Consider the following 21,247-nt stretch of genomic DNA (forward strand, 5'->3'; position numbering starts at 1 on the left):
TAACATACATATTTTCAAATGCAAATTATGATTTGGGGCATTTTAGTTGATGATGTTTTGCTCAGAAAGCTTTATTCTCAAAAAGCAAATTTTAGGTACTTTCTGAAGGTAGGGCTCCTTTAAGTTGTCTTGTACATGACACCTAAAATCGATATAATACAAAAATATATTTCTTTACAAGAATAAATTTGGTATAACAATAAATTTGGCATAATAATAAATTATTTGCAGCATTCAAGCACTAGTCACATTATTAGAGGAAAAAGATGAAATGCAGAGGGCTAAAATGATTCACATAGGCTGGCTGAGTTAGGACAAGTACCAGGACCCTGGTTCCTGGTGCAGTTTTTACAATGCAGGAAAATAAAATTCGTGGAAAAAATCCAGACTGAAACTGCTGCAACATCCATCCTATCCGTGAAGTTGCAGAATCTGCGTTGCTGCATTTCCAGTAGTTGTACACATATTTTTTCCTATTTTTGGTAACTGAAAAAAATTGAGAGTTCTAAGAAGAGAATGTGAAGAAACTGAGCACAATTTACAATGCAGGTAGCCACAAAGGTAGGATTTTAGATCAGAAAAACATAGTCATATTTTGTAAGATTGCTGCTGAATGATGTCTTCATGGTTCCCAGTATTTATTTCCACCTATTTCATCTTCCCAAGCTCATAGGACTTGCTCTGAGGTTTGTCATTCCGTGGAGGAATATAGACACAAACATGAGGCTTTATTTACAGGGTGACTTTCAAATTCAGACTGGGAGAACGCCTGCCCCTATTGCTGTTAGAAACATCCTCGTAGCCCAATAAATGTGTATTTTTTGCCACCCCTAGCAGAAGGGCACAAGCTTTGCACTGACCCCGTGTTAGTGTTGTTGTAACTGGACTATTAAGAACTCTTTGCTGTATTTTGATAGATAGTTAAGAGTTAATTAAGCTAACAGCTTCCTGGCTCTGTGCATGTGGTGTGTCCCTTTTGCAAATAATAAGATTTTGAGTGTAACACCACAGCCCATCACAGTACCCTTTCTAGCTGGGAAGATGAGATACCAGAAAGCTGCCATCCCATTTCAACTGGAGTGGTGCTGGCTGGCAGGGCAGGGTGGGATCACCATGGATGAAAGCCTGTTATATCAGCCCATCTGTTACATACCTTTAATTAGTGTAATTCCCATGCAGTCATTAACGGGAGTTTCCCCATCCTTGCTGTAATTGTATGCGTGTTTCAGAGTAGAGTTCCTCTTTCAACGCATAACGTCGCAGGAGACCTCATAGATGCAGGGAAGCACAGTTCACATGGCCTTCCGCTGTCGGAAATGATTTAACCTGTGCGTTTGCAAGTATCGATTCATGGTAGTAGGAGGACGAAGTCATCGGCAGAGTCACCATTAGCACTACCGGGCAGTTTGTCCCCCACGTTGTAGGATGGGAAGGCTCTACAACCTCAGTAACGTCATAACTGGCCTCTTCCAGCCTGATTTGTGAGCTTGGTGAGGAGTGTTTCTAGTCGATATGCTGCATTCAGTTCTCCTGTTCTGCGCCTGCGTCTAAAGATAATTTTGTCTCACTCTAAAACGTGGGTCCTTTGATGTGATAGTCTGTAATCAAGAGTTGTAGTGTGCCTTAAACTGTTCATACAGCCCCATTTTATACAATTACATGTTTACAGAACCAAATGCTGCTCCTAATGTACTACGTGTCATCTGTGCAAAGTAATTATAAGGTAACAAAACTGACACACATATGAACATAAAATGACATGTACCGGGGTCAGAAAATAGTTTTCCCAATGGCGATACAGCCCTTACATGTTTATGCTGTGTTTTACAGCAACTTCACTCACGTTATTAGGCTAATTAATTATGTGTGTTTTATAAGGATCACTCTGTGGACAGAAACCAACTGTCTGGGCAGAAGACATCATCTGTGAATAATTCCTCGTTTTGATTTTTAAGATCAGGAGTTGAAAAAAAATGCCATACAGAAATGGAACTGCACAGGGAATTAGTTTAACCAGCTAAATTAGTTTTATTTGGAAGAATGTAACTCCTGGTGTCAGAAATTGTTGAGGACATTGAAGCAAATACCCTCACTCTTTTGAGAAGAGGAATGAGATCCTCAGCGGAGGTACAGCATCCAATTTGTCCAAATTTGCTGCCTCCAGTAGCACAGCATTGTTGTTCAGGGCTGTTATGATGCAAATCCATTTTCCTCGTTAGCTTGGACCAGACCCTGGCTGCCAAATGAGGTGAATGATCAGAGGCAATTCAGATACCTGCTTTTCATCTGTATTTACTCTGGAAGCTGTTTCTGTTTTCCCCAAACACGTTCTGCAGGCATCTCTCCTTGTAAAACGAGCCCGCTGAGCCTCATCTCAACCCTTCAGACAAATAGTGGTGGCTACTGAAATTGTGGTGTTATTTCCCTGCTGTAAATATCTTCAAGGGCATATGGTAAACTTCCCGTCATTTCCTTTTCTGCAGCTCTGGCTCTGTAGACAAGGTGTGCGCTTATTAATGACTAGAGCCCGGAGCACAGCTGGTTCTTTGATCGCTTTTTCTTGCCTTCCTAAATAGCAATATTAGCGTGCCCCAATTGAGTTAAGTTTTTCTGCCAACTTACTAATGAATGTGATTAGATTGAAACTGCGCGTAGCTTAACGTCGCCTGGCTTGATTTGTAGTCTCGATCTCAAAAGTGCGGTATCTTTACACTGGCAGCTATTTATATACAGGATCTTTGCATTCCTGTGCAAACAGTTGTACCTCAGCAGCACGGACACAGTTACGCTGGGTGCCAGGTCCATGGCATGAAAGCCACCGAGCTGTCCTCTGTGGTGTTGCATGCCCAGGGTAGTGAGCAAGTAAAATAATTGTGCTCAGATTGCACTCTTAATATGTGTGTGGTCGCTTACCTGGGTATCTTAGAGTGATTTGTGTTGTGCATACTCTTGTCTCATAATTTCCATGTGACTGAGTATGGTTAAAAGCCAACCCAGCTCAACAGCATCTCAGGTCAGCTCTGTGCTCTACATGAAAATCAGTAGGGATCCCATTCTGTTTCCTGTAGGTTACTCGCACACATGGAGAAAAAGTATCATGGATTTGCATTATTTGATCCCTTAATTGACAAATGTCAGGAGCTGAATTAGCTATAGTAACTGAAATCTCCTCGGAGGTCCCTTTGGGTCAGATGGAGGAGTACCAGGGGTGCTAGTGCATCTTTTTATTGGAGGTCAATGTATTAATTCTCTCCCTGGGGCTCTCAAACCAACATCTTTCCCCACTTCTCAATTCCCTTTGCAGAGCAACAGGTATTCATTACGACAGGCTGATAAGGAACAAGAATCTTCAAAGGAGGTTTCGTATTTATTTACTCGTTGCTCCTAATTTTGACATTGCCCGAGGCTTATCATGTTTGTCCTTAGAAGAGGGAAAGAATAGGCAGAGATGGGCTTACTGCAGAATATAGTTACTCCCTAATCAGTAAGGAACAGAATAATTTAGAAAAGATGATGATGTACTTAATGACCATGTCTTTTTCCTTCAAACCAAGACCATGAAATTGTTATCCTCATTAAAGAGCTCTAAAGTTGCTTGCTTAAAGTGGCTCAGCACATTTATGCTTCCCTCTTTCTAGTGCAGTCACCCCCCTGTTTGCTCCAACCATGTGTTTATGGGTCCTGGTACCCTCTGGGCATTGCTGTTCATACCAAGATGGCAGGGAGTCTCAGGAACCTACCAAACTATGTCGTTCTCCTTGGTGACGAGGAAAGCAGAAGAGGAACCCAAGTCACTGCAGCATGGGTCTGACCGATTCTCTCATTAATAGATCTGACCGTTGGGCAGTCTGCGTGTTTCTTGGGTCTGCCCATGACTTGGCTACGGAGACGCTGTGACCTTAGGCAGGATTTTATGTTCTCGTTTCTAGGCCTGTTGCACACATACATGCTGTTCCTGAGTGTTCAGCAATGGCTACTCTTTGCCTCTGTCATGGTTTAAGCCCAGCCAGCAACAAAGCACCACGCAGCCGCTCGCTCAGTCCTCCCCCCCGGTGGGATGGGGAGAAAATACAACAAAAAGCTCGTGGGTCGAGACAAGGGCAGGGAGGGATCACTCACCACTTATGGTCACAGGCAAAACAGACTTGATTTTGGGGGAAAATAAACCAATTTGTTAACAACCAAATCTGAGTAGGATGATGAGAAATAGAAGCATATCTTAAAAACACCCCTTCAACCCACCCCTCCTTTCTTCCCGGGCCCAGTTTTGCTCCCGATACCTCTACCTTCTCCCCTGCAGCGGTGCAGGGGGACGGGGAATGGGGGTTGTGGTCAGTTCATCACACGTTGTTTCTGCCGCTCCTTCCTCCTCAGGGGGAGGACTCCTCACACTCTGCCCCTGCTCCAGCGTGGGGTCCCTCCCACGGGGGTCAGCCCTCCATGATTTTCTCCAACTCACATCCTTTCCACACACTGCAGTCCTCCACAAACTGCTCCAGCGTGGGCTTTCCCACAGAGTCACGGCCTTTTCCGGGCCCAGCCACCTGCTCTGGTGTGGGGTCCTCCACGGGCTGCAGGGGAATCTCTGCTCCGCCGTTAACCTTCATGGGCTGCAGGGGCACAGCCTGCCGTCTCACCACGGGCTGCAGGGGAATCTCTGCTCTGGCGCACCTCCTCCCTCTCCTCCATCTTCACTGACCTCGGTGTCTGCATGGTTGTTTCTCTCACATCCCACTCCTCTCTTCACTGTAGCTCCTCTTCTTCTTCCATCTTCTTCCTCTCCTTCTCTTTTTACTGTAGCTCTTCTTCTTCTTCCTTCTCCTCCTCCTCCTCCATCTTCCTCCACCCTTTTACTCTCTACCTCAGCAGTCTTTTCCCCTTCTTAAGTACACTATCACAGAGGTACAACCACCGTTGCTGATTGGCTCGGCCTTGTCCAGAGGCGGGTCCGACTTGGAGCCAGGGAAGCTTCTAGTAGCTTCTTCCCATTGCTGATTGGCTTGGCCTTGGCCAGAGGCGGGTCCAAGTTTGGAGCTGGGGAAGCTTCTAGCAGCTTCTGACAGGAGCTGCCCCTGTAGCCCCTCCGCCGCCACACAAACCAACACAGCCTCAGTTTCCTTACTTGTAAAATTCGCCTCTTTTACTCACACTAATATTCTATGGTGTGTGAGTAGACTTTCACCACTGGTGAATTTGGCTCTTAGTGAAACACAGAGCAGCTTCCTTGATTAACCGAATACTGTCCCATCCGGATTCTCAAGTCAGGCAATAAGGTAGATGGAAATGACCTAGTATCTATGTTCTTCTACTCCATCTGACGTGTTTCAGGGCCATATCTTTGACGGCTTAGGGTACAGGATTAAAATGTGGAAAGGAGGGTTAAGGGATGAACTTGACGTTGACTGGGATAGAGGGACTTAATGCTCTGCCACAGATTTCTGGGGTGATGGTGTCTTATTTCCTGCTGTAAAATGGAAGTGGTCTGGCCATGTGGAGAGAGCAGGGCTGTCCATGGAACTGCGTTTCCCAAATACTTGCCAAGGACGCAGGGCTGTGGGATGTTACCATCCTACAACTGCTGGTTGAACTGGGCCTCCTGGCCGTTTCTCCACGTTGGCTAAAAGGAAAGCCAACTGCTGCAGAGAGGACAGCCAGAATCACTCACCAGCCCCTCGCTGTAGATGCCACAGTGTTCCGATGCCTGAGTTAGGTGTCTATAGCAGGACGTCTAAACTTGGCCCTACGTGCTCCTGGAGGCAGTAGCTCCATCAAGCCCCGATACTCCAGGACGTTCCCAGGTGGGCCCTGGAGTTACAATCTCTTGGTTTGGGCTTTTCATTTGCCCCGCTGGTTTTTTTTTTGAAGTAACCCCTGATTTAACTGATTGGCCGTACCCCCGTCCGCACACCGGAGAGTAATCAGTCAGTTGGATGATAATGAAAGATCACGCCATCTGTCTGCTTATTTAATGGAGTGTCAGCACATAGCAAATAGGAAGTAATTGGATTGACAGACACAGACCCAGTTATTAGGCTGTTTGCTATCTGATTGGGAAAAGCAGAGGAGCAGAGAGGTGTAGCAAAGCTAATCTGATAGTGTCTGTTGTTGTAAGCGCACACAATCTGCCACACCAAATTCACGGGCTTTGAAACCGCTGGCTGGTTGGAGTTGTTCCTCGCTGCCGTCCGCTCCAAAGCCATCCTTGCATTCGTATTACAAATCATTATAATGCAATCTAATAAAAAACAGTTTGCATAAAGATGGTGCCCATTTATAAAGCTGTCACCACAGCTACTCTATTAATAGAGCCATTTTAAAGATTTATAGTCAGCATATGTTACTTTTTACAGGGGCCAGATTGAGAGCTGTGGGGTTTGAGCATGAAGAATGTGCCACCAGATCAGATTTAAAAATAATATGAATAATAAGTTAATTTTTACGAAGCTACTGTGCTCAGGAGAGAATGTGAAGTTGGGGGGGGGTATCATTACATTTCAGTGGTGGTCAACAAACTGAATGTAATATGGCATTAAAGGAAATAGGATTTAATAATATGAAAAGCTAAAGTTAGTGAACTTCATATTTCAGGCCGCTTTGTGTAATAGGATGACATTATATGATGGTTCTGTTAACATCTTTATCGATGCATGATGCTAAAGCGTTTTAAACGCATTTAATGAAACCCCACAATATTTCTGGGCAACAGGCTGGAATTCATTTAGAATTGACTGTCAAGATTGTTTAAAATTCTAATGCTTTTTAAGCAAGGCTGTATGTATTTTCGTCCTTGCACAGTACCGAACATATCAGTAGTAGTGAAATCGTGTTACCTGTTGTAGTGTCATGGGCAGTAAAGCATTGCCATTACTTTTATAGTAAGTTAGAAACAGAAGAAGCGGTGGGATCCTACAGGTTTGACTTCATCTCATGGGCAGAAAGTGCCTCTAAGCGTACACGTGCCCCAGGTTCACGTAAAATAAATACATCGCAGAACTTCTATAGAGAGAGAGATTGATGCACCGTGGTTAGTTCATTTATCTTCTGGCTTCTGCAGGATTGGATTTAAATTACAAATGGATCAACAGTGGGTAATTTAGTTCAGTGGTCATTTTGGATTATCATCTCCATCATGAAGCAATCTTGTAACTTTGAGGCAACTGGCAGGCTTTGCTCAACGTCGGTCTAGTTTTGGGCTAGAAGATTACGGTTTCAGGGACTGGAGTGGAGAGATTTGGTGGTGCAGCTTTGGAAGAGCAAAGGGGTGGCTGGTTTTAGGAGCTGTGTTTGCTCAGTTCTGTATAAACTTAAAACACATAAATTTTGTTTGTTTGTTTGTTTTTCAGTGACAAATGATAAAGTAGTAGCTCATCAAAGCTGTGTTTCAGGCTGAAGGTGAAGCGTGTTGCCGTGGCTGCTGAGCTGCACATCACAGCTCTGCTGTCCCCATTCGCTGGAGGTGCAGCATTTTACATTTTCCTCTTACCTGGATGTGCACAGTTGGGGTCTGTTGGCATCTTAAGGATGCCATACCCTTCCGCAGTTTTGAGGATCTCTTGCTTTGCAAATATTCGTTGCTTGTTGCAGTAGTGGGGAAACTGAGGTTCTTTATGCCCCAAAAGTTCCTCAATAAATTAAGAAGAGACAAAAAGATTTGACCACAGGTTTCCTGCTTCCAGGTTCACATTGTAAAGGACCTGTACCTGCTCAAAAGGATTAAAAGGAGGTTCACGGCATATAGGGAATAAAGCTACTTTATATTTGTTCTCAAAATGAACTCGGAGGCCTCATAGCGTAGTTAGGAGTCTGTAGGGGTTGAGCAGAACAAAAGTGGAAGTCAGCTCTCAAAAGCACCCGCGTAGGTTGGGCTGATACAAGACTGCATTACACGCTGGTGTTTGTAGCTGCGCACGCACGGACACGCACGCAGCTCTGCCGAAATGCAGCCTCGTGGAGGGGAGGAGACATAACCCACTGCTTAACGGTGACATCTGAAGAGGTTTTCGTGTCGGTGCTGTGGGGTGAAAACCCATCTCTTAACAAGTACGCTGCGGAGGGTGTTTAGGATCTGAACAAAGCTCTAGTTTTTGAGGTTTGATCTAAAAGACCTCTGCAAAGATGTGGAGCAAACTGAATTCGTCTGCCGTAGGGGGATGAAAGGCCAGCACCAAGGGATGGCTCTTGCAAGGAGCCACAGACAGGATGTTGCTTTAACATCCCATACTGTGCTATATGTACTGAAGCCACCATTGTCCGCTTTACACCGAGGTGCTCTCAGGGAGAAGGCATGAGTTTATAGGTTTCTCTGATGAGAAGTGCACCTTGTAGGATAAATAAATTGCTCCAAAGCCCTAGATCTCTCCAGTATTTTAATGGGCTGGGAGGTCAGAAGGAAATGAGGAGGCCAAACAGCAGCTGCATTTTGGTTGTGGAAGACAGGCAAGTCTTGTCTTTACTCAGTGTTTGTTAGTAAGTGTTGCCTTCTCATGGTTGTTAAATGCTTCTAATGCTTAAAATGTGCTCTTTGGGATGTGTTTTAGCTTGGTGCTGAGAGTCACGTCAGAGTTAGCCATGTCCCAGCCATGTTTTCACCCATAGTTAGGATTCTTGCTTGCTGTTTATTGCGAATAATCAAAATGTCAAGCAGTCATTCTGCCTCAGTAATAAACAATGATGCACTGCGAAGCAAACTAGAGCGATGTTACCGATCACTTTTTAAGCCTCATCACAGAGAGGCAGCATAGGTGGAAAAACGGTATGGAAAGTGGGTCAAGGAGCATCAGCATCAGGACAGGGTGAGGTGAGGAGAGGACTGACAGTGAATCCCGTATCTGGGTGTACATTTGCAGCAACCAAGTGACGATGACTTAATGCCTCCCAACCGCATGTTCCTGGCCCTCTCTGGATGCCAAGTAAGCCATGGGTCACGCTTTACTTCCAGGTCACAACAGGGATAAGGACACGTCCAGTCACTTACCGCGGCTTGGCTGATAAGCCATAACTCAACCTTGGAGATCATCTCTCCATACCACATAGAGATACCACCTTGGAGTAAAGCGGACCAGTTGCATCATATGCAAAGCTCCTTGGGAGGGGGATAAATCCCCAAAACCTCCGCCGGCGACTGCTGCCGCAGCTCCAGCTTGTTTTGCTTTCCCTGTAGCGCTCGTGATTCGTATTTCGGGTGCGTCCTCATTAACAGAACGAGCTGATGTGATTCACGCTTGAGTTACTCTTCTTTTGCCTGCCTTCAAAGAGAAGCAACTGTACCACATCTGCTCGTAGAGGGAGCTGCTTGTGGGTCTTCCAGACGTATAAATGCTATATGCAGATTTGTGGCACTGGTAATTGTTTTTGTAATTCTGTTTCTTCTGCAGAAAGGGAAATAACATCTTTGCAAGAATGATGTCTAGAGATAGAAGAGGAATGAAGTTAGGTTTTCGCTGCTGTAAATTCACAGACCAATGGATTGGGTTTTAACTCTGCAGACTAATGCCTTTACAGATTTACAACTAGACTCAAAATCTACTCAGTTTTTATTTCTTAAGTAACATAGCCCCGTTCCAGTGGTCTGTACAGTATATTTTCCCATGTTTTGCCCAGGATTGTGATGTCGATACACATTTCATAGCCTTCATTTCACAGTAACGACTCCGAGTTATGCCATTTTGTTCCTTTTGAAACTCAATTTCTCCAAGAGGGTCACAAAACCCTGGGTTGTTCCTCGCTCAGATGTACCGCTTTTGGAAAAATCGCGCCTGGCTATTAGCTGAGGTTTGGCAGCGGATGGAAATGCAGCTGATTCCTGAAGCTCGCTCCTGCCCTCACAAGAGATGAGAGGGTAGAGGCCATGAGATGTGAGCATCAGTCCAACCGCCACGCCAGAAACCTTCCATCGGGTGGGCTCTTGCTAACGTCTGCGATGCATGAATTACCTTGTGCCAGCTTCGTTAAGGAAATCATTTACTCCTGCAGATGAGATTTACCTCTGACAAGATGAAAATGCAAAGCGAGGAAGAGGCTTTGCGGCAGTGCACCCGCATCACCTCTGCTCAGCTGGATCGGAGCAGAAGGATGTTTTCATTCGTGCCCTTGCTGGTGGGTGTTAATGAAGATGTTCAGCTACAACAGCAACCCCAAAAGCAAATGAAAGCAGCTTTGATGCTATAAGGAGAGGAATGGAAATGTGGGGTGCGGTTCAAATTATGCAGTTGAAAAGGTTGTAATTAGCATATTAAAATTTGCCTCCAAGGTTCAACCTCCCCAACAAAAATCCACTGTGGTTCTGCTGCTGCTGCTTGTGGTTCTGGCTGGGTGAGAAGCATCTGAGCTGTAGGGTATGAGATATGCATTTCTATACATTATGAAGCTTTAGATCTAATTAGTTCCGGCTCTACATCTTGTGGTCCAAATACTAGCCAATATTCCCCTCTGGAGACATCAGAAGGAATTGCACCTCGTCTGTCCTGAGATAGCTGCACTAACTCAGAAAGTTGTGTTCTTCAGGTGATAGATGAGCATTAAATAAGCAATATTTTTAGCACAAAATGATAGCTAAATTATAATTTAACTTTTTTCTGAGTGTGTGTGGTGTTTGTAGTACCTCAGAGGCAATGGGAAGGAGGTATTTCTTACCTCAGTCTCATGGATGAGCAACTACAACACAGAAATCAATTCTTTAAAGCTCGTATTTTTTTATCTACTGTTAAAAAAAGAAGTTCTGGACTCTTTCATCTTCCAGCGCTAAAGCTGTCAGCTCAATGGGGACATACTCAGAAGCCTTTACACTAACCAAAAGAGCTATATCAAGTAGTCGAGCTTTTTTTGATTGGGGATTAATGTTTGTATAGGGACTGAAGTGATGGGGACTGACAGTAGAATCTGGCCATTTGCCCGGAGGAGCCCATCACACTCTGCTTGGTGTTGCGGACACCAGGCTGGCTGGTACTGCCAGTTACTTGTGTTAAGCTGAAGCCCTAATATTTTAGTGAAAAATGCCCCAAATTTGGTGTTTTCTGTTAACGGTAGTCATTTTCCATAGTCGTTACCTTCCTGGATGTTTTCTAGGCTATATAATATTTCAAAATAGCAGAAAATTAATGCTTTTTGTCTGATATTTGCTGGGTTTTTGTCTGGTTTTGCTACGATTTTAAATGCACTTAGCGTAGCTAAATCTCCATTGAATGTCCCAGAGCTGTTTACACTTTTTTATGATAATTATAATTTTATTCACATTTTGGGTCACCTAGAGAAGAGCTTAAACCTTTATTCCTGCTGTTATCCCCTGCATACAGCTCCCTTTGGACTGACTTCGTACAGAAGCAGCTCTATTATCTTGCATATAACCACAATATTTATCAGTAGCGTGTTCCTCAGTGAAATACCAATCCTGGGGTAACTGATAATGTAACCAAAATTATTCTTTGTAGTCAAGTTTTTATGCAAAATAATGTGTTTTCTGTTACTTTAATACCTATTTGATTGGTCTTCAGTAACAAACGATCTCTGGTCTATGTGCTGCGGTGAATTTTTTTAATTTAATTGTGTTTATTGTGTTCTGCACGTCTGCAATGGTCAGTACCTTTTGGTACGGGAGCATCGCTAGGTCTCACTTTGGCAGAGGAGAGAGGAGTCAGAGTGTGGGACGGATGAGAAGTAGGTTTTATTCCAACTAGATCATTATGTAAACTGAATATGCTGAAATACTTAACAGTCTGGTTGCACATAGTTGTTGAAATAGCCTCTTTGCCTGGTCACGTTATCGCAAGGGTGGTAAATTAGGAATCAGAGCCGTACCTTGTTCGTTATCAAGGAGCTTGGCAGGAGAACATCATCTTTGGCTGTCCCTTCTGTTGACCCTCTCCCAAAACGCCAGCTTTTGAGGTGAGAAGACTTTCTGGATGAGTAATGGACAATCTGGGATCTTCCAGGTGTCTCTCTTGGTTTGAATGTGTCTTCAAACCTTCAAGAACCTATAGTCTTGGATATTTCATCTCTAATTTCCTCGAGTCTGAACAACCAGTTTGGGATTTGCCGTTGTGTCGGTAACCAGTATCCAGTTCAAAGGATTTCTGATGTTTCCTTAATATTTCCTTGCTTTGTGTAAGCTCACTAAAAGGTTCATTCCAGGCACTTGGACATTTTATGACTAAGATAGAGGGAAAAGAACAGTTTAGGATCATACAAAAATGAAACAAGCTGAAATGTAAATTTTGGGCTGAATGTCTGTAAAAATTTTCTTAATAAGGTTTCAGAATTTTTTTTTTTTTTGCTGTCATTCGTTTGTTTGAGGAGGGAATTTCAGATAATATTATCATCATCATTAAGAAAAGGACTAGTTGATGTTATGCACTTTCAATGACATGTCTTCAGTTTCTTTTAATGATATTTTAGAAGACATCTGATAACAAGAAGACAGAAGAAAGCCTTGGGAAGGTGAGAGTTGTAGGTTTCTAAATCAATCCATGTAGCTTTTTTAGGTTTTATGGGTTTTATTACACACTTTCAGCCTAGGTAAGACAGTCCTCATAGCCAATTAAGTTGTGAGTTAGAATGAATTAAATTTTCTGAAATGGTTTGCCTTTTTTTTCTTTTTTAATCCAAATGACTGTCATTTACAAAAAGATACTTCATTTTACTGAAAGTGCTTTTCTGTCTAAGGGGAATGCTTAATTGCAGCCGCAAATCACCTCAAATGCTTTCAGAGGAGGATAAAGCAAGTTAAAAATTGTGCATCATTTTGAAAATGCAGGTTCTGAATTCAGAATAAGATGCAGATTTGTATTTTTTCCCCCGGCTGCTCTCTTGAAGAACTCCATCCTGGCCAGACATCTCTTAAAAGTGTCCTTCAGAGCAGTGACATCCCTACGAGCCTTTTTAGGACAATTTCCAGGGCTGTCTACAGTGACCATTATCCAAAATCTGGTGACACACCTCACTCTGCATTTTTATTCAGAGAAAGCATTTTTGCATTTTGCAGGTCTGACATACACGGCGGTTACGTTAAGTAAGTGTTATTGCTCAGCGCTAGGGGAATTTTCTATCCTGAATGTGCCACGTGGCTCATTCTCTCGCATTTAGAGAATACACCCCACGGCGTGTTATCCTTTATAGGTTTTTCTTCAGTTTTTGTGTGCCGCTGAGAGATGATTTTCAATGTGGTTGTTGATACTGTTTCAGAAACCCTACTAAATTACAACTGAATGGTTCTTTTTTGAGTAGAATAATCGAAGCAAATGGAAAATGAATCAAAGCTGTTCCTCCAAGGCCATCTTTATGGCCTGTTTTTACAGTGAGCTGTATCTCAAATCTCCCTCTTTGGAGAGTAAAAAGAAAATAGTAGGGTATAAAAGGGCTCAGTGACACAGCCTTTCACCATCGTAATGTTTTTTGATCGAGGGTTTTTTGGTCATTTGCATCTACGCACGTGCAGGTATGTCCAAAACCAATTTGAAGAATCATGTCCAGACCTAACTTCCCTGGTGCTCCGCTTTATTCAAATGTCAAAAAGTTTTCTCCACTTTGATTTTTACGTGTTTTATATAAGCGTATCGTTGACCAAAATGTGATTTCTGACCATATATGCTGGTTCACACACAGACATAAACGTTGATCTCTGGGATAGCCATGGGTCAAACTGCTTTTTTGACATCTTAATAGTTACATGGATAGCTTGGATGAGTAACACGGGAACGTTTTTGGAAAGTACTCTTAGGATATTTTTTTTAGATGCTGTTAAAACATTTTTTTCTTTATAAAGACTGAATTATGTTTGAATAAGTTAACAAGCAGTATTTGAAATTTAAATAAATAAATAGCACAGTGTGTGACTGTGAATGTATGTGTATGTGTCTGCCAAGCAAAAAATAGAGAATATCTGTTAGGTCTTTAATGTCACCCAATACTTCCCATTTCAAAAACTTCGTTTTCAGTTTTTTGTAATTTGGCTAGTCTTTAATTGCCAACTGGGGCTAGATTTTTTTTTAGAAAAACGTGTCTAAAATACTTGTTCTTTCTGAGAATAATAAGAAGAAATACATTGTACATGTTGGCAAATTCTGGTGACCTTTTCTTTGGCTGCGAATTTGCATCTTCACATTTCTCAGTAAGAAGAACTGTTGTGTAGAGGGTGCGCCTTTTGCCATTCCTCTGAAATTACACCAAAATTTGGCTTAGTTTTACACCTTTGAAGAAGTGCAGTGCTCACGCTCTCGTAAGAGGCTTCCAGTTCGTAGCAGCTAAAGTTCCTTATGGGCACAATTCTGCCCATAGCTACCAGGATCAAGTCAAGGGCAAGGACCTTGCAAAGGTGCTGGTTCCTGAGCCAAGGAGTGCCTCCCCTCGCAGTGTTTTTTGGGCTCCCATACCTGTTGGGCTCCAGCTGCCTGGAGGAGGATGCTTCCTGATGTAAGTGCCAAGAAGAGAGGATAAATGCAGGATGAACGAGTGGGATTGGGAGCCAAGGAAAATAAAGAGAACTGGTGGCCGAATTCCCACAAACAGGAGTCATATGAAGAAATGAGAAGGAAGGAAGAAGGAAGCTTGGAAGCGGTGCAGACAGCCCCGTGGGACTTTGTGGCAGAAGTGTCTCACTTGGTGTCACAGTGATCCATGCAGGTGACAATCGGCTGCTGCTGCGTGTTGCTCCAGTCATGCGGCAGAGAGTTGCGAAGTCCCAACGCTGTGACATTCACTGTCTGAACACCGACCATCCTGTTCCTAGGACAGGACAAGGATCTGCTGATAAGAGCAATACGGTCCCATTGTGTAATTAAAAATTATACCATGATGTCATGCACAGCAGGCCAAATTAAGGTGACACAAGCGACTCCAATCCTTGCTTTTCCAAATGTGAAACTTGTCAGTGTTTGACTTTGCATCCTTAATTCTCTTAAGGAATACATAAAATCAATGTTTTCCATTAGATTAATCTGTTCTTAATGGCATTCTGAATAATCCTCCCAATACAGAACACATAGGGTGCATCACTGTTGCAATGTAATGTGCTAGAAGGATTCTTGGTGCAAATCTGCCGTACATCTATATCTGGAGCCTTGTGATGCTTGCTTGGGCGCACCGGCCACGTGCTCAGTGGGGTTTTCCTCTTGGTGGGATGAAGGTTGGAGCTGCACAGTGGCTGCCTCGGGGGCTCCATTTGCAGAGCAGATGTGGGACTCATCCTGGCTGGTGAAAACATGATGAGGTCATCTTGGAACTGGAGCAGATCATAGCAAATTGGATCCCAGTTGTCCTTCTTTTAGGCTGTACTAAGTGGTAATGTATCATTGGAGTATCAAATTTATGAACTCTTAGGGCTGCTTCCTACTGTAAGACATGCTCTGACATCCATACTACGTTTTTCTTTACCTTTTCTGTACTTCCATTTCCTTTGGTAGAGATCTTTTGATTAAATGAAGACTTCAGAAATTGTCTGGGTTTTATTACCATTATCATTTAATCAAGCTATCCTTGAACATTCAAACTTAAGGTCTCTCATCCATATCCTCTAGTCCTCCATGCAGTGCACAGTTTCAGTCTTAATAACTTTTTCCTGATCTCGAGTTTAAATCTGCTTTCCTAAGCTCTTGACCATTTGTTCTTTATCACAAGTGTTGCTGAGCACTCATAAAATCCCCTCTCGCAGAGACATTGCTATCTAGCAGCTTTCTCATAATCTGTGATTACTTTGTGGTTCGTATCAAGTAAAATAGGGATATATTTTTGATTCTTACCAGTATTAAGTGAACCACTGTTGTCCTGTCTATGCCAAGAAATTAAAGACTATTAGAACATGTCAACCACCAGGACTCAGTTCTCTAATCAAGGTAAAGTTTGCTGGAGATTAAGGCACGGGTCTTTAGAAGAGATCTGAAATGGTGATTAGTGCCAGGTACTGAGAAACAAAAATTCTTGATTATACCTTTTGCTAGCACTGACCTTTGCTACGGCCTCGCACAAGCAATTTAGTCTCTACTATAGGAAACACTTAGAAACACCATCAAGCTATTGTGGGATAAGGAGTTGCCGTAGGTCAGCACATCTGAGCTCTAATAGTTTGCTGCTAGTTTGGACGTGGCCGTTCTCCCTCTAAAAGTTTTCTTCCATTTATGTTCGTTTAGCCATTTTTAAGCATGTGCTGGATTTTAAAAGTGTTGAAAAGTTGTTCCCTTCACTTTACTGAAAGTTGCTCGTTTCAAATTCAAGCTGCTCTGCCCCTCCTTTCCCATCTGGAAGAGGTATAACGGTATTTGGCTGCATGGTGCGGGTATTGTAAGAGTTAATTCACATTTTTTTGTGAGTTCTATGCATCAAAAGTGCTGTGTAAATAAGCTTATAAAGAAAGAGTGGCAAATTTATTGGCAGACATGAAAAGATACGGTAAGTTAGTTTAATGTGGTCCCATCAACCTTGACAGTGTTCCCTTAAGGACATCAGCAGTTGTCACTCGAAGCTGGTGACGTTAGGTCTGTTATTTCAGAGATAAGCTCGGTGGTGGTCTCTCTGCTCTCTTCCCGAATGACTCCGCTGTTTCCCTGTTTGATAAAGCCGATTCACATTATCGATCTGTGAAAGCCAGGGAATAAAACTGCCATCCTTTGCACATCTCTCCGTGCAGCATCTCTCTTTGGAGAGGCAGTCTTCAAACTTAACTGCGAATGGGTCCCCCCGCGGAAGCAATAGCTGCATCAGCCCAAATGTGTCACTCTAGACTGATGGAGTCAACACCGCAGAGGCTTTAGGGAGCAAATTGTTCAGATTCGAAAGAAATCATGCTGCTAAAATTGACAGGAGCTCCTCAGTCAGTCCTCTGAAGGGAAGCTGCCTCCTCTGGAGTGCTGAACGTGGAGGTAGAAAATTAGGGACAATTAAGCAGACCTCGTTGAAGTGTTTGGGAAAATGGTTAGCGGTAAGGCATCTCTAATAAATGCTAACCGCGCTGGACCTGTTAGAGATGTCTCATGCAAAAAAAGTCTTTCCTAGTGAAGAAGAGGTGGCTTTCAGGGTGCAGAGGGTGTTGCTACGTATATTGGGAGATCCAAGGTCAAACACTTGCTTCTGCTGCTGCTGTGTAAAACAAAGATAAAAACAATCCCAGCCTGTCCAGGAGTGGGATTAAAATATAAATGATTTTGAGGCACGTGTGTGCATCGATGAAGACGGCTGTGTAAACACCATACACGTTTCTCCCCTTTGGACAGCATGTCTCAATCCATTATGACTCCTGATACTCAATTCCTAATTATTTTGATACATACAATTTTGAAAGGAAGACTAATTTCAATGCCTCGGATGTAAGTTAAAAAAATGACTAGGTAATTTCTAGAAGAAACTCCTATGTGTTAAACAGATGGCATCACTGAGAAAAAGATATTTTGCAGGAGGAGATGGCGAACATTCTGTGTTAAAATATTCCCAGAATCGGCATGCCGTTCTGTGTACGCAGGAATGAGATCCTAGGATGAAACAATAACGCATAATAAAAATATAGCATAATACAGACATACATAATGCAGTATGATAGCAGCATAGTACTTATGCATTGCTTTTTTCAGTGGTATCTCTAGACTTGGAGCTGGAATATACTGCTTTTCAGTTTAGAGATGGGGAACTTGCCTGTGGGAATCGAGTGACCAACCCCAGAAGGAAGTTTGCCTTTTCAAAGGGATTTCTGGCATCCTGAATTTTTTTATGGGGGTTTTATTTTTAAAAAGACGTCTTTCCAGTATGTCTCAAATAGAGCAGTCGGTGATTTTTGGACAGATAAACACAAATCGTGCCCAGGTTGTGGATTTTCACCAATTCCCCATTTTGCCTATTCTTCTCCAGCCGTTGAGTCTTTGTCTCACCAGCTGCTGGCATTTAATGTATTTTTTTTTGAAGGCTACCTTCTAGACCTTTTCTACTCTTCATGCCTCATGTCAGCACAGTCTGTAGTCATTCCCCCACTGCTGGTATTTGGCTCTGAGATGTAGGAATGGCAAAGGCAGCCCTAACACATTTAGACTAACTAGATGGTTTAACTACATTGCCTTCTTCCCCTTCTGTTTTCCAGATTTATCCAGGAGATAGAGCACGCCATGGAGCTTGGCCCAACCAAGCAGTGTCCACTCCGCGAGTTCCTCACCATGTACATCAAGAACATCTTCCTCAATCAGGTCCTGGCTGAGATCAATAAAGAGATCGAAGGCGTCACGAAGGCATCTGATCCCCTGAAAATATTGGCTAATGCGGATACCATGAAGATCCTAGGTGTGCAGCGGCCTCTTCTGCAGGTAGGAGCTGAGTGAACCGCCAATACATCCCTTACTGTCCATGTCTAGCCATGACCTGGCTATATATCCAAAGGGGAAAGACGTGGACCTGCTTGAGCGAGGCCAGGAGGGCCACGAAGATGATCAGGGGGCTGGAGCACCTCTCCTATGAGGACAGGCTGAGAGAGTTGGGGTTGTTCAGCCTGGAGAAGAGAAGGCTCCAGGGAGACCTTCCAGCAGCCTTCCAGTACCTAAAGGGGCCTACAGGAAAGCTGGAGAGGGACTTTTTACAAGGGCGTGTAGTGATAGGACAAGGGGTAATGGCTTTAAACTGAAAGAGGGCAGATTTAGATCAGATGTAAGGAAGAAGTTCTTCACTGTGAGGGCGGTGAGGCACTGGCACAGGTTGCCCAGAGAGGCTGTGGATGCCCCCTCCCTGGCAGTGTTCAAGGCCAGGTTGGATGGGGCTTTGAGCAAGCTGGTCTAGTGGAAGGTGTCCCTGCCCATGGCAGGGGGGTTGGAACTAGATGATCTTTAAGGTCCCTTCCAACTCAAACTGTTCTATGATTCTAGGATGCTCTGACCCACAAAATTTGTCTCAACGTTGTCTGTAACTACCATCTATTCCAGTGTCACTGCTAGTATAGTCTTTCCTCTTCTGATCTCTGTATGCAGGTATGTAGCTATACACGGGCTCTTATGTTTTGCTTGTGCAAGAGGGTATGTCTCTCCTGCTACATATGTCAAGGTAACGGCATCTTTGCATCTTGCCTGGCACGTGCCATTTTTAAAGCACCTTGTAGCTATCACGACAAATTGTTGCCAGCTTTCTTAAACCAGTACCGTAGAAGTTTATTTTCAAGATTTTCAATAATGCGTGTCTCCCTTAGAAGTTCTGGGGACACTTGCAAATCACAGAACCATGCGATCGGACTAAATACATGCGCCAAACTACCAGGAGGAGCAAAGATGAGGTCTGCTGCCTCCCAAGTGCAGCGTGTTTGTGATTGATGTGATGCTGTTGCAGCAAGGCAGCTGTATTGCTTCCTCAGCCACGTAAGAGAGATTTGAGAGATTTGGCTTTGAGGTTAGAGTATTTATATGAGAAGTCTCTTTTGAAACAGCTTCTTTGAACTCTAATGTGGAGTAGTGATAATAGCAACAAGCGCAGTTCTCATCCCAACTACATGGGTAACAGGACAGTATGGAAACCTGCCCAAAAATTCTGAATTATACGTCTTGCGTGGGACAGAAAGGAATGAACTGACTGTCAGCTCTGACTCTTGCTGGGATTTGGGTCAAGCTCTTTTAATCTTTTTAAGTTATCCCCTCTTACCTGTAAAATCATCTCTTCAGGGATGAATAATATTTGCAAAGTTTTTAGGAAGTAGCACGCATCTCCCAAGGTTTATATGGCCACTTTTTATCTTTGTTTATAACTGTAAAACGTGTATATTATAATGATATATAATAACAGTAATAACTATTATTATTGTTATTATTTGGGGGAAATCACTAGGATTTTTGCACGTATTAATGGTTACTAACACTATGCCTGTCTGGGTGCTGCAGGTACGGGATGGTTCTTTCAGAGGCAAAGCAAAATTAGATTTCAGTGGAGAGTTTTCAGAAGTCTTTAGAGGGGAACAGCTTCCTTAGAAGGGGGCCAAAAGTCTCTTTGCATGGTTTAGAAAATCTCCAGGAGTTAAAATGATGTTTTGGAGCAGCATAGCATCCCTGAACTATTTCCTTCCCAAGGTACAGCTTTACCAGCCTTCTCACAAACTCAGTTATCCAAACCAAAAAGTGGAAGAATACAACCCATTGTAAATAATTACCAACATAAAAATTGTTTCAGCCTCAGTGTTCACTGGGCGCACACGACATAAGATGAGAACGGGGCGTTGCTCCAAGAGCGGGTTATGTCTGAATATCTCATGTTGAGCCCTCTCGTGAGCTGAAGGTGGATTTGATGGTGTTAGTCTTTTTTTTTCCCTTGGCGCTGCAAAAGTAGTGCCGATCAGGTGTAAGATGTAGTAATAGTAAAAATGCAGCAGGAACGGCCATGAAACAAGAGCAGAGTATTGAAAACAACTTTAATGAGAGCAGAAGGGGTTTTGTAGATCAAGAACCCAAATGCATTGGCTGAGCGGGGATGGCAGGAGCGCAGCAGAGAGGGGCTGCGTTGGGGAAGAAATGACAAAGTACACCCTCATTTTGCAGTTATCTGCACTGCTGGTAACTCCTCACCATTGCGAGTGCCTAGGAAAAAAGAAATATGCCAGATCTGTGACACACGTAGAAGTCTTCCAAGACTCGATTTTCAGAATAGGGTTGAAAAAAATCAATTTTAGGGCAGTTTTGGCTTCCACAACAGGAAAAGTATCTGAAGATTGAAACTATGAGTTACAACAGAAAGCAGAATTCTACTTATTCACGGTCTGAGGAGTCCGTTGAAGATGTTATTTGAAGTTCATTTTGAGAGATCTGGAAATAGCTAGGTATATCCTGTGTTGTATTGTTTGCCTTTCTTTTGTTTTGTCGTATGAGAATTAAACTGAGTGAGAACCCAAACTCAGCCTGAGCAGGCGTCTGACCTTACTGAGAGCTGAAAATACTTTCTGGTAATATTAACACGCAAGCTTTGGAGCAGGACCGTGGAGGTTGTTAACCTTACAAATTTGTTTTGGATTCTTAATGTGATAATGTATTTTTGTGGATTGTGGCTTCATTTGTAGCCATGAAAATGTGTTCTATAATATCAATATATTTTCTTAAAGTTCATTTGGGGTTGAAGAGTCGGAATGGCTTGGAATTTTCTCGTCCAGTTCCTATAATTTGTTTCTCATGATGGATGGAAATAATTTTGAACTGGAATTATTCTTGGTCAAAATGTACATGGTCAGAAGGTCTGCCTGTTCCCGACATTATAGAAGGGTAATTTTGTGAAAGAGAAGAAAAATTGCTGCCTCTTTGAACCAAGTCATCCAAATAGCTCC

General features: G+C 43.1%; 1 protein-coding gene across 1 annotated transcript in view; it reads left to right on the forward strand.

Annotated features, from left to right (window-relative positions):
• The window catches only part of EXOC4 (exocyst complex component 4), a 417,970-nt gene that overhangs the window by 287,086 nt on the left and 109,637 nt on the right, over positions 1-21,247 (forward strand). Inside the window, exon 11 of the mRNA XM_050900532.1 lies at positions 18,050-18,269. Coding sequence (XP_050756489.1) covers positions 18,050-18,269 — 220 coding nt within the window. The remainder of the gene's footprint in view (positions 1-18,049; positions 18,270-21,247) is intronic.

This window comes from Gymnogyps californianus, chromosome 1, assembly GCF_018139145.2.
Source record: "Gymnogyps californianus isolate 813 chromosome 1, ASM1813914v2, whole genome shotgun sequence".
Lineage (NCBI taxonomy): Eukaryota > Metazoa > Chordata > Aves > Accipitriformes > Cathartidae > Gymnogyps > Gymnogyps californianus.